The sequence below is a fragment of the Falco rusticolus genome, chromosome 4 (assembly GCF_015220075.1).
Source record: "Falco rusticolus isolate bFalRus1 chromosome 4, bFalRus1.pri, whole genome shotgun sequence".
Taxonomy (NCBI): domain Eukaryota; kingdom Metazoa; phylum Chordata; class Aves; order Falconiformes; family Falconidae; genus Falco; species Falco rusticolus.
This window is the reverse complement of record NC_051190.1, coordinates 3105337-3119656: the sequence shown is the minus strand read 5'-3', so window position 1 is coordinate 3119656 and position 14320 is coordinate 3105337. Positions and strand designations below refer to the sequence as shown.

At 40.3% G+C, this 14320-nt stretch overlaps 1 protein-coding gene across 5 annotated transcripts in view; it reads left to right on the top strand.

The window, feature by feature from the left end:
- The window catches only part of VGLL4 (vestigial like family member 4), a 92012-nt gene that overhangs the window by 46467 nt on the left and 31225 nt on the right, over nucleotides 1-14320 (top strand). The window contains exon 2 of one of the 5 annotated variants that reach the window (XM_037386229.1): nucleotides 7844-7924. The exons of the other annotated variants lie outside the window; for them this stretch is intronic. Within the exon in view, the coding sequence (XP_037242126.1) occupies nucleotides 7844-7924 (81 nt within the window). The remainder of the gene's footprint in view (nucleotides 1-7843; nucleotides 7925-14320) is intronic. 5 annotated transcript variants of the gene reach the window in all.

Sequence of the window (14320 nt, the reverse complement as noted above, 5' to 3'; positions counted from 1 at the left end):
TTTAATCTTTCACCTCTGGCACAAACCACTGGAACTATGTGCTGTTGATTTGTAGCTGCAGCTTATCCATAAGGGATGTATCGGTACACGAGCAGTAGGAAAAGTGCTTCCATCGTGTGCATTTGGCAGCCCTTCAGCTCAGCATCGAGTGGGAGAATATAGTTGGCATCCCAAGAAGAGTCCTGCTTTCTCCTGGCCCGCAAGAGTCACAGATAGCGATTCGTTGTCTCTAAGCTTCAGGCTACTGAGGTAATGCTAGCATTTGGTTAAGTCTTCCTTGACTGGGAGGTGCAAGAAACCTCAGCTGTGTCTTAACTTCGTTCTGTTCCCGAGTTATGTAATTCATGATCATGCTTCAGTGAGTATGGGAAACTTACTGACGGGGTGCTGCTCAGTTCATGAGATGTGTTTCTGGTTTTGCCTTACTCTGTGGAGGTGGGAGAAGAGGGTAGAACGGTGAGTAATGTAGGTGGGATCTGCTTTATGCATAGGGAAGTGTCCTTTTGTTGGGGCTGGGGACGGGACGTGGGAGATCCAGAAGGTCTCCCGTTAGCTGCTAAGGAGTAAGGGTGTGTTGCAGATTTAGTTGACTGCTTTGTAGGACTGAAACTTAACTGAAGTTGACTGTTTTCTCAATTATTATTGTGAGGTTGGTCTAACAATGACACACGCTGCCCAGCGAGGTTGTGGAGTCTCAGTCTTTGGAGATACTTAGATCCTGACTGGACATGGCCCTGAGCAACCTGCCCTAGTTGAGGCTGGTTTTGAGTAGGAGGTTTGGACTAGATGATCTCCAGAGGTGCCCTCTTCTAGCCTCAACACTTCTGTGATTCTGTAATACGATGGAAAGTTCTATGCACTGGTATAATTAAGACAGCCACAGCCAGCAAAAGGATTATAACCAGAGATGAGGTGAGAGAGGGTTTTTGAAAGGGGCTCCATAACTCTGAATCGCAGAATAAAGCCATTTTGTTTCCTTATGGTTGGTTGTTTTATACTGGTGATTTGTGTCTTTCTGAGTGTTTTTGTAATCCTTTTGCTAGCTTTGAGCTCTTCCTGATGCCCCATGATAATCTAAACTGTGATTGATGCTTCTGGAGTAAAATCTTAATTTTAAACAACGTGGTGGCTTTTTTCAGCAGCTTGCATAAAAAAGAATGTTTGAGGTTTGTCTCCCTCTCTGGTAGAAAGAAAATTTTTAAACCATTCTAATGAGACTGTTTAGTGTTCGCCAGCAGGAAGGTGACAGTTACATTAGCAACGATCAACCATTTCAAGCCATTTATTGTAATATATTTGGCGCAGTGAGAAAGAAAAGTAGTAGTAATTGGAGAATTGTTGACACAGCATCTGGATGCTGATTTTTAGCATGAATACATCTGATATCCCCCTACTAAACATTTGCTGGCAGTTTTCAACAATGGCCTGTTTAATGAGTAGTGCTTTCATACCATTGTTTTCTTCCTAATGAGCTCAGAGACATCAGAAAACTCTTGGGAGGCAGTTGTCCTCGCCGAGGTGCAAAGGCCAGGAAGCAGAACCATTCTGTACCAGTCTGGCATTCCCCGGGCTTCGTATCGAATGACAAGCACTTGATCCGGGCATGGATTCAGAGGTAGAACATCTGCATCTTGTTTTGCAATGGAAACTCACTTAACTTCAGCTTAATATTCTTTCTCAGAGAGCCTTGTGTGTGAGGTAATGGCAGGAGGGCTCAGAGTTAAACAAAACAAATCGCAGGTGATCTCGGCTTTGAGTGGCGCAGGGGCAGCCGAGCAAGTTTTGGCTCCTCGTTTCCAATAGAATATGTATGAGAAGGTGCAGTTTCCAAGTAGAAGATTTGTTTCATTTTGTTGTTTATCTGAGGGAGTGTACAGATGGTTGTGTGTTGGAAGGCAGATTTCTGTCTTCCTTCCTCTCTCTCCCATTTTCAAATGCTTTGTGTTATTACTGCATTCTCAAGGCTTGAACTGCTGTGCTGGGAAAGGTATAAAGAAATGCAATAAGATGCTAAGAAATCCCCCAGGCATGTTATGAGACTTGGAGCACTCAAAATAGTTATACGGAGTTCTCTGGACAGTCCAGAAGACTGGATTTTTATTTTTTTTTTTTTAATGAAGAAAATTGGATCCAGATTTCTAGAAAAACGCCTCTTTTCGGTTTCAGGACAGCTTACTTTAGTTAGTGGCATATTACATAATTATTTCACTGACTTCCTGTAACAATGAAGCATTGGCTGGCAGCAGCACTGAGCTTGCATAGCTGTATTATCTTCCTAGGGCACTGCAAGGCGTTTGGAGTATGTGTGTCTGCCCCAAAAGGCCAGTTGAGATGTTTTGATATCAAACGAGGAGCCTGAAACAGATTCTGCTAAGTTCATTTGCTTTTTAACAGAATTTAACGTGCTTTCTTAAGTTCTAAAGAATAGTTTCCATCAGTTTTCTTTGCTGACCTTGCATTTTACTCAGGGTTTGTAACATCAGTTTCTCCTATTAACTTCGAAGTTTGGTTTAGTTTCTAAATATATAAAGTGACTTTAACACTGCTTTTCTATTAAGAATTAGTGGAATAATAAAAGGAGTCGAAACGTCCTTCATGGTGAATTAAGTGTTCTTATTTGTAATGTAGTATAAAATTTGTGTTCAAAGTCATGTAAATTGAGATGCACCTACAGAATGTTCCCCATTTATACAGCATTCTGTGGGTTTTGCTTTTTCAATTTCTTTTAGCTTCGGGGAAAAAAACCCCAAAGAGCTCCAACTTCACAGTTGGACTTTTCTTACTCATTTCCTCCTACCATGAAGTTGGGAATGGTCCTCTTCAGTACTGACATCAAAATTCAGTTTGTTTTCCTCATGTATCAAAGGCAAGATAGATTTAGGTCATACTTGAGCGTTTTGTTTTTTTCCCCTGGAGTTCTGTTGTTCTCCTCACCCTTGATGCTAGTTCAGCATTTGTACTGAGAATTTAAACAGGGAGTTTGAGGGTTATCCCACAACTTTCAATAGATAAGGTAGGCAGCACATTTTTTCCGAGCTAAAAGGTAGTGAGGTTGGTAGCAGTAAGTTGAATTCTGTGTTAATGAGCAATTTGCTTAAAGGCTGTAACTTGTTACTCACAAGTCAAATTTGTTACAGTGCCAGGTCTCTTTGGATATAAATCCAGGGATTTTAGGAGACATTGAAAAAGCTTAAATTGCTCCAGAGTCTGAACAATGCACTGTATTGTATGGAGAACTGTTAGAGAAAAAATAAAGCTTGAACAACAGTCCTCATTGTGTGGCATCTAAAATTATGAATGAAAAAGTTCATCCATATGTATTGGGTTTGCCTTTTTAAAATATCTGCTTTGCATGAAAATAGTTGTCTATTAATTTCTTCTTGAGGATTAATACAGATGGGCCTTTATATTTGATTTTGGCTGAATAGACTACAGAGTTTTAACATGCTGCATGCAGACAGTGTGCCAAGAAATTTAGCAAAGTTGTTTACACTAACAATAATCCAGCAGGACAGAGCTTATAATTTTTCACTGATAATAGTGTGAGGTAGTGATGAATACAGGTTCCTGGAGGAGTGTTTACAAAAATGGTATTATACTTTTTCAGTGTTAAGAAATAGTGAGTGTTTTGGGTTCTGATTTCTTTTTTAAAGCCAGCCAATTTTTTTTCCTTCGTCTTGTAGTCTGTATCATCTCCCTGAAAATAACTTTACAAATCAGCATGGAAGGATTGCTGGGCACACAGAGTCGTTGTTCCCTTCCAGTAAAACCCGTGCTCTGTGGAAGGTCACTGCGCTGTAGCACTGCTCGGTGCTGTTGTGTAAGCGCTATGCCGAGGCTGTGGGTGCAGGAACGTATACACTAGAAGTGCCGTGATGCACAGTTTTAATTTCCTGGAGGCAGATTTCCCTTGGTGCTTCGTCTCACAGCTTTTTTTTGAAGAGCAAGCTGGCAGTCTCATGCCTGTCTCTACAAGTCGGTGTAATGGCGCGTGTGTATCTGAGGAGTCTGGATTGAGGGAAGAGCGTGGCCGTAGCTCGTCCGGCACGATTGCTGTTTCGAACAGGCAGTTGAGCTCTTAATTAAGGTTCTCTCTGTCAACTAGTAAAGCTCACGTTACAGATGGGATGGAGCTGGAAGAGTTTTGTTCTTCGTATCGGTGGTAGTTCGGTACTGATTCTCAGGTCAGGCAGGCTCGGAGCATTGTAGTTGCATGGAAGGAGCTCCGTACAGCTTTTTCTTCTATAACCTTGGTGAAGTTGAAGTAATGGTGTTCCTGGGACCATCACAGTGTTGGTTCTAGCCAAACAAGAAGTCATCCAGAAACTTCAGTGAGGTGGCAAGTCTTCATCAAAGATCTTTTACCTGTCTAGGTTTAATAGGAATGTAAGTCCTGAAAATCTCATGTAAGAAGTGACACGAGTGGCGGGGACAAGAGTGTGAAATGGAATTTAGAATGTTTCCTTTACCAAACTTTCACGGCACTGTTTGGCATCAGGTTTTTTAAAGGAACGTGCTTTTTTTAATTATTTGCTGTTTAATTTTGTTGTTGCTAGCGTTAAAAACAAGAACTTGTTCAATACAGTAGTGCATGGTGCAGTCCAGCTTCTCCCTCCAAAAACGTTACGTGACACTTTGTGCCTCATTTTGTCTTTAGAGGAAAATATCATCCACAGTAGGGTGCACATGGATGGGGGTAACGGATTATATTTGGGATAAAGTGAAATGCTACAGCCTCTGTGGTGCAGGAGGAGAGAAAGCATGCCTTCAGCAGGTAGGTGCCAGCTTAGTTCCTTCACAAAATAGGTGGCTCCTGTCCCCTCATATTACACGTTGTTACAAGAGTCTATGTTTGATTATTTAAGACATGGTCTTTTTCACTCCTCATCATTTTGGGGTTCCTTGTCAACTGTGAGAATCGAGCACTGTAGTGTATAACTTTCCTCCTATTCTTCCAAACGTTGCTAGCAGGTTCCAGGAAATATATTTGCTCTCCCAGGAAAAGTTTGGAACCAGTTGTGTTTAAAAAGCAGTAGTTTTTCCTGGAAACCCATTTGACAGGGCAGGCATGGAAACCACTCGGCATTACACTTCCCTGGTTTGCAAGAATCAATATTTGTTCCTCAGCGTGCACAAATAGGTTTTTTTGCCTTTAAACATGGGTTGTAGTTAGAAATGAGAGAGATTTAGTAGGTGAGCCTATCTTTTTTTGCCCAGCGTAGGAATGAATGGCACTGTTGTACAGGAATATAAGCCAATTATATTATATGTACTTACTATGTTTCATTTTAACCAAAACTCACAGAACAGCGGACTGGCAATAGTTGTAGTTACCATCTACAAAGTGCCCAGCCCAGCAATTTTTTGCCTAAGAACAGTGAAAAACCAAAGCTGCTAAGTGGATCTTTTGCAGTAACTGTTGTCTTTTGGGGAATGGGTATTTACTTGTTTTACAAGTAGCATTAGTGCACTCTGGTTGCATGTTAGAGATGGTGTTGTGTCTTCCAATTTTGTTATTAAATTGTTAATGTTTGGTACATCTCACTTCTGAAAGTAAATCTTCGATGTTTGTAAAATTAGAAGTTTTGACACTTTCGGGGCAGAACCTTTCAAAGAATTATTGTTTCTTGACTCCAGATTACTAAATCGGTGTTGTGTTCTCTGGGATGCATTGCTAATTGAAATTGATTTTCTTCATATGGCCATTTAAAGTTGTCCATCCAGTCAAAAGGAAACTGTTTCTATGAATCTAAATTGTCTAGGAAGACCAGTAAATACCACACAAGAGCTGGCCAAGTAAAATAAGACTATTTAGTTTTTCTGTTTATATTCTTTGGAAAGTAATCTGTTCTAAAGCAGGAGCTCTACAAAAAGTACTCAGCATATAGGAAAAAAAAGCTGACATAACTATGGCACCTCCTTTGTGGTGGTTTTATTCAGAACACATTAAATGAAGATGGGGTGAGGGAGGTGCTGTATGATTCATATAGGACAAGTTTGAACTCAGCCAGTTTCTTGGGTTTAGTATAAATATTTATGGCATTGAAGGGGATTTTCTTTTAATATGCTTCCTTGTGCTCCGGATCTTTTAGATGTCCTCCTCAGACATCTGGTGTGCATCGCTGCTTGTTTAACCCCCCCCTACCCTTCAGTTTTCATGCTGTGGCATCTCAGAGAGCTATCACAGTCACTCTGTGGTTGGCGTAAATTAAATCTCACAGAGCCAGCTGGGAGAATGCTGACGTGCACACTTTTCCTGCTGAACACTCTGAAACCAGTGGCTACAGTTGAAGAGGGGAACACTTTGCTCTTGTCTTGCTGTAGGCATCATGCTGAGCTATTTACCAAAGGTGTCAAAAATAGGAATTCCAGCGTTAGCAGTGGTGTTTACTGTCTTGACTAGTTTCTGTCTCTTAGAAAAAGCTTCTCTTATCAATGTTATATAATCAACATATATAACTTAGCTTATTAGCAAAAAAAATAAAATAAAAAAAATTAAGTTCTCTTCCTTGAAAGTCCTAATTTGCAGGAGTGTAAGTGGTTTGAGATACATTACGCTTGCCTTAAGAGCGATTTTTTGGATGTACTGAGGTTTTCTTTGTAGTACAGTAAATTGAACACCGCCCTATTTGATTACAAGTGTTTCTCAATGAGTCCATTTAGAAGCAAGTGTGATAACAAACGTTTTAATACTCATCGTAACATATTTATGTATTTTTTTTTTAAATCTTCTCTGCAGAATCCTAGTCCTCATAGAAGCCTAGTTAATTCAACCTTCAGCTACCACCGTGAAATAAATAGTGAATATTACCCTTATGCACAAGGGGAACAGAGCTGCAGTTGGCTAAATTTACCTAAGTCAGGGATAAAGCCAACAGCAACATTGAAAGCGCCTTGATTGCAATACTTTGCCGTAGCCGCTAAACCTTACTGTGATCTGTTAGTAAACAAAGAATGCTTTTACCTGTTTGTTCTGAGATGTGATTGTAATTGCTCAGCTAAGGAGATAACTGAACTTTGAAACTTGGGCTGACGATATACGGACTAGATGCGCGTGCTGCTGGGCGGCAGTGACAGAGGGGACAGGAGCTTTTGGATGAAAATCTGTTGTGACTGTGATTCATCCGGAGTGGACCCCTTCTAAACGGAGATGATGAAAACTGTTTTGGTGGAAGTAGAGTCTTTTTAGCTGATACAAGGAATGAGCTCTCACAAAGAATAGTGGGATGGAAGAATTTGAAGTTCCCCGGTTTGAGCCGCGGGACCTCTGCAGGTCTGTTCTTTTTATATTTGAGGCCTGTTGAGTTGCGTAAAAGGAATGCGCCCACTGATGCTGGCAGTTAATTTTATATTCTTTTCGGAAGATGAGTTGGGTTAAGAAACTGAAATTAAATAGCAGTCCAACTGGGGCCTTGCAATGCACGGCTCGGCAACAGGCAAGCTGATAACCCATTTATGACCTAAAGCGGTGCTTTCAAACCTTTTTAATTAATGCAGTGTCTCACTGCCCCTGAAGTGGCTGTTCCATTAAAAACTTCACAAAGGTATTTAACAGAGTGCTTGCTTAATTATGTGGTGGAACATCTTTAATGTGTGATGAGGGGTAGAGATCTGCAAAAATGTTTAGGCCATACATCGTTCAAGCAAAATGGGGAAGGATTTAACAGATCATTAACTGGGAAACGATATAGTGATGTAGTGCAAGATTTAATTTCAGGGTCCTGTGGAGCTACTGGATCCTAGTATCATGCGAATGGTGGGTCACAGACATACAACTGACATTTTTTGTTACCTTTATTTTGTCAACCCATCTGCACTTCCCTGTCTTTTCTGTGTTTTTCAGGAGTGAGTTGCTTTTGCAGCTTTGAAATAAACAAGGAGCCTGGAGTTAAGTTAATCAAAGGGAAGATTCAGCTAAAGACTAGTAGGTATAGGGCGAGGAAGACAAAGCCCTAATTAAATCTATGAGTAGAGTGTAACTTTGGTACTGCTCACCTATTCCAAACCCATGACTGTCAAGATAACTTTGAAAATATGTATTTCTGCTTGTTCCTTGCTTTTCTAAGAGTCCTGCCATCTGTGCCCAGAAAACTGTGAGAAAGGTTGTCCAGGCAGCATGTAATTTCTTGGTAGCAAACAATCCCTCCCTCTATCTTCCTGCCTTAGCTTCCCCTTGGAGAGAACATTTATTTTAAGTGACCCTGCAACTTGGCCCTGTAAACCACCCTCCTTCTTGTGAAATAAACAGTCCAGCTATGAATTAGACAGTGCTCCCATCCATGCCTTAGCACCGCAGGGCTGTCTCCCTTCTTTTGCTCTGAATCTGACAACCTCTAGCAATCTCAGCCACTGCATAGTAGTGCTGACTGTAGGAGCAGGTAGGAGCATTAGCTCTTGTACTCTGTAGCTACCTAATTTTTTGCTGTGGATCTATTCATAGCGAGTTTGGGTTTTTTTCCCCCATAAAATCTTAGTTGCATGTCATGAACCCAAGATTAAAAACTGCTATGTCAGAAGCACAAAATTAATTTTATCTTTTTCCTTAGTGGTGGTATATGCCTGTGTTGTCTGTTTTGGAGGACAATCCTTTCAGGAACGATGGTAATATTTTGGATTTTTTAAATAAGTTTCTTCATACTAGCACCCATACCCCTGGAGAAATTATATGGCAGCCTTTCCTCTCTACCTCATGAGCCACACTGTTCTCTGAGCTTTTCTAGAAGATGAAGCCCTCACAAGTTTTTGGTTATTAAAGCGCTACATGTGAGCAGCGTCAGAGGAAGACTATTGGGTTGTGTCTCAGAATAGTACAGAGCCAGTGGGTTGAAGGCTCGACATTATTCAGTCTCGTAGCGCTTCTTGTGAGCTTGAATTCGTTCTCTTCTGCTGACCGAGGCACTGGCGGGGTTGTATCTCAGCCTACTGCCATCAGTTACAGTAAAACCCTGCACATAAGGAGTTGGCAAGCTGACACGGCCTCCTCATTTTCTATGTAAATGACATGATCAAAAGAGTATCTTGTTTTCATCTGAATAGCTCATGTAGTTTGCTCTTGGATTCAGAGTGCTTGACTGCCCTGCACAGTTGTCATTGCTCTCTTGCTTTCCTTTGGTAGAAGGGATTTTGGAGCCCGTTTTGAAGGACAAAGGGATTTTGTTCTTTACAATGGATTCTTTGTGGGAGATGGGTTGGGATTGTTCTGACGCTCTGTGGATTAAAGTCTTCAGCAGTCTGTCCAGTTTGGGTGAAGGGACTCTGTGTTCCTTAAATACGTGAGTCCATTTCAGACAGGCTGCAGTCAGGTAGCAGAAAACCAAAACTGAAATGGAAGGGTTTTTTCCTGTGTTCATTAGGCCAAATGTAATTTGCTTGTTTCACCTCAGTTTAGCAAGACATTATGGTGTTGGTGACTGTGAAGGTGGCAGCAGCTCCTAGACGGGGGCTGCAGGCATGGGATGATGAAGGCTTGCCTCCAGTCTCATCTCCTCCTGCCCTGTGGCAGCAGCTGCTGCTGTTTGACTGCTTGGTGACATGCCATGTGGGGAAAATGCAGTAGCCAAGACTTCTTTGCTTTTTATGTTTTATTTTTTGGGTTGTTTTAGTTTTAACTTTACCATTTTGAAGTCATCTGGATCCTACTTACAGGAATCCGATCAGGGAACTTAGCACGGACTAAGCTTTCCAGGACTTAAACACAGTACAGTGGTGTAAAAAGTGGCGCTACTTTTTTTCCAAATCCATTTCAAAGGGAGGCCACCCATGTGTGCATATTTTTTACTAACATTTTGAATGTATTTGCTTTTGTGTTTGTAGTTTAAACATACAGCTTTTATGTCTTCTCTCAAGGGCCTTCTACCTTTCAGGTGAGGAATTTTGGGGAAAATAAAATTGAAACAAAAGAAACATTGCTTGAAAGTGCAATATCAGATTTTGCAGCTCCGTTAGGAGAAGCTCATTTTCTTGTTGTTCTGAGTTTTTCCATGTGTAGCAAAGGAGAATAATGTGGGAAAAGATGTTCAGAGCATGTTTTTAGTAAACTACAATAAAAGCTTGCAGTATATCTAAAAATAGGCTCCAATTTAAGTAAGTGGAATAATAATTATTTTTTTTTACCTTTGCATGGCACCTTTTGCCTCAAACCCTTGTGGAAGTAACAGCACAATTTATTGGCTTTAATTTTAATATGATCCCATTAATTTTGAGATGTTCACTTGTTTTAAGCATGGTTGCTGTAGGAATACTGACTGTGCTCATATCCACAGGAGGCATTGATTACCCAGTGCAACAGTCTGTAGAGTTTAATTTATGTTCCAGAGTAAGATCCATGAAATAGCAGCCATCAGAGCAGGTGGTGTTTCAGACCTGAGTATCTATGTTGCTCTCCACTAAAACAGAAACAAAGGGTGGGTAGCAAATGTTTTCTGTCTACTTAGGAGGAATTACTCAAATTTGAGCTTTCACAAGTTTAATTTCCTGTTTGTGTCTCTGCCATTGCATGAAAATACATAGTTACAAGGTATCGTTTAGTTTGTTGAAATACTGTTTAAGTGCTCAATCTAACAGTTTTTTCTGTTGCAACCTTGCTGTGATGTCAATTTACTTTTGAAATGGTCAGGTCTTCTAGCTTTGATTGTGTCTGATAAGACAGGCTAGTCTTTGGTTGGTTTAGCTTTGCCGTCTTTATGAAACACAGTAAGTCATTTAGCCAGGTGACGAAAGAAAGACCACACTGGTCTGGAAACCACCATTGTTTTAGAATCCAACATCTTCAACATGTTGACTTAGGTATATTTCGTTCACAGTTTTTTATTGCTGGTGTTTTTACAGTTTTAATAGAATCGCATTATCACATCGATGAAAGTAAATATTTTTATTTGGCAAAAAAATAAAATCCACTTATCAGAAATGTAAGAGAATGTCGTATAATACTTTTGCAAATAAGTTGAAGGAAGCTGAATTCTGATGATATGCTTATTATTTGAACTTTGCATGGTGGTAGTTTAAGGTACATAGTCTGGAATTATTTTCTCTATTAGGAATTAACGTAACCATCAGCCTGGTGTTTGTTTCCCAGTCTCTTAAGTGTATGTGTCCCATAAACATTCCAGCCAGGTTACAAGGTGACAATGGCAGTCTCTTATCTTGAAGCGCCAAGACTGGTGGGTCATTCACCTTTTTTCATGTTTCTAGCCTAGGGACACATGCCTAGAGTCTTTAGAGATTTCAGCTGCAAGGAGGGGAAAACATTACCTAGCACTGAAGAAACTTAAATGACTAAATTTCAGTTTTACTATATAGAGAATATGGTGTAGGGATACACCAGGACTACTTACAGTACTTAACAATGCGGGATGTTTTGCCGGGGAATTAAATGGATCATAGATTTTTTTGCTGCACAGTAAATAGGAATGTCGTGTTTTCTAAGCAAATACAAGCACGTGAAATTTACTGTTTTCTGTAGAAAATGTAAATTATGCTTCTCCCTTTGTCTTCCTTTCTCTTTTATTCCCTCCCTCATTTGGGATGTGCTTGTTGTTGGGTCACGCTTTTCTGCACCATATGAAAGTAACCTGTAGCCTTCTTCATAGGAAGTGCAATTAATCTGAGGAGTTTAGGAGCTGTACCTTTCATCGGCTTACTCAGCAGAGTATTACTGTCGGGTTTGAAGTATCTAACGCAGGGCTGCTAGTTGGTGCTCTTTTGAGTTTCCTTTGGTACATTGGCTGTCGTGGCTTTTACCTGAACAAGGATTGTGCATGTCTGACCACATGCAGTCACAGGACAAGGCTGGCCGGGGAGTGACGACCTATCTCTGTAGGACAGTCCGTTATTTTGTAATTACTTTGGGTCTTGCTTGCGTGCCAAACCCTGTAGTACTCGGCCGGGCTGGGTGGCCCAAATGCAGCACCACGTTAAGACACGTGCTGCTTGCTGTACTTGGTCCGGCTCGGTAGCTCTGCTTAGCACAGCAGCTTGCCCTTCCTTTATGTAAGCCTCTGTAGTGTATTGAGCAAACACAAAATGAGAACTTGTGTTAATTTTTAGTTTTTCTTAACTGACCTGAAATGATTCAGGTTTTTCCTGGGAGAGCTGGTAGAAAGGAGTGTGCTTTGGGAGCAGCCCTCCTTCCTGAGCAGAACCAGCCAGCCTCAGTGTTGAACCGAGAGGAATCCTTTTTTTGACATTGATGTTGACAAATATTGTACACGTCCTTGGTGCTATTTGTCTGGAGATCAGTGTAGTTCAGCACTGATTGCATTTAAATCTTGTCTGCCACGTAATAGGAATCTTTTTTTAGCCATAGTTTACATGAGTACAGGTACTCTAAGCAGAAGGAAGGAATGTTTGGGTTTTTTTTAGACTTCCAGCTCATGTGTTGCAAGAGTTAGCTAAATGGGATGTTATCTTAAAGGGAGATCTGCAAATTTATAAACTAGTCTCATGCTCTATAATTAGACCTAAGCCCGAGTTCATTGTTGGGTTGGAACGGAACACAGCCCCACCGTCATAACTGTTGAGGTGCGAAAATTGAAATTTGACAGAGGAAATATTAAGGAGCTCTGCCAGAGCAAAGCATTAAAATTTATTCCATCCTGCTTTCTTCGTGGCATAACTGCTGTCCTCCTTTCCCCTGCCATCAGTTTCTTGCCTACTTACCAAGGAGACTCATTCAGTTGGTACCTGGTTAGCAGCATGAAGAGAATTTATTTCAGTCACAGTTAAGAGCGGTCAGCAGAGACTTTTTCCTCATGTTTTTTAAGTGAAACTGAAATACTTCCCCGTCTAAGTCAATTTATGTAACAGTATATGCATGTGCTATTTTGTACAGCTATGCTTTTACAATATGACGAGACAGAACATAAGATGATAGTAGTTTTTCACTGTAAGTTTGAAGGAGCAAATACAGTTACAGTTAGGTCTGGGGAGGCAATTTTGCGATATTCTGCCTGTTGCAATTTAGTATTTTGTATATAATACAGCATTTTTAAGACTTATTAAGTTGAAATCTGCCTTAACCTGTGCTACTCAGCTCTGATTAACAATATGTGCTTTTTGAAGCAAGCATGCCTGCGCTCTGCAAGCGATATTGCTGTACCTAAATTCTGGCTCCTTTCTTTGTGCAGTCGTTTGAACTGAAGAGGAGGAAAAAGTGGGTGGAGGTGATTGAATGCAGAGGTCACTATTTTATGTTCTTGCTTGCAGTGTCAAGCATAATGTGTCCCTCATTGGCAGGCATGGTCAGATGGAAGAGCCAGAACAGAATAGTCAATTTAATCACTGTATTTTGTTTTTGGCCATGGTCTTTCTGGCATACATATCTCTGCACAGTGGTAGCCAGAGCTTGGTTCCAGGAGTAAGTGCTTTTCGTATGTTTTGTAAACGGGAGGAGAGCAGCCTTTTGCCAGTTTTTCTGTACATGTGTATGTGACTTTTTGGTCCTAAATTAGCTTTTTGTAATCTTACAAGAAAGTCAGTAAAATATGTGTCAGATATGTGAATCAGTAAGTTTGCTGCTGAAAGAAATCTTATCAATTACAATACAAATATTCCCAAGATTTGATTTCATAGCAGTGTTTTATGATTAGGCTGTTTCCATTAATACTGTGGGGTTGGTTTTTTTTTGTGTTGCCGTAGTTTGCTGTTTTATTATGCTCCCCAGGTAGGCCTGTTTTATACACTCTAAAGGAAACACAGACTACTGTGGGTTTGCTTACAGTGTCTGGCAGACTAATTCCCAGAACTAAATCTTATTTAAGCTCAGTTTAAATCATATCTTTTATAGAATCTGCAATCCAGAAATATAGTGGTATGAAATGATGGCTTTACACGAGGATTTTTTTTTTGTTTGTTAGCTTGAATGGGAGTTACAGAAATGTTAAATGTTCAACAATTATATAAATAATATCATTTATGACTGCTACTTAAGATCTCTTTTATCATGAACCAAAGATTTACTACAGAGGAGTCTGAATGTATTAATTCATTTTCTTTGGTCAAGCAAGTGAAGTAAATCTGCCTTAAATTACATACTTTTAAGATTGCCTGTAGTCTATTTCACACAGATTTAATTTCTGGGGAATTTCCCAATTTCAAGGGTATCAGTCCTCTTACAATGTGTATAGTATGCTGTGAAGTAATGCCCAAACTAGGCAGCTGACAACATCTGCAGATTAATTCTGTGGCAGTGTATTGTGATTCTTTTGTTTTGATGACTTGTTGAATTGAGTAATTTGTGGCGAATTCCCTGCTTGGTATTTGATATCTCAAATCATGTGATTTTTGTGCATGAATTGGAATTTTTATGCCATTTATCCCAATT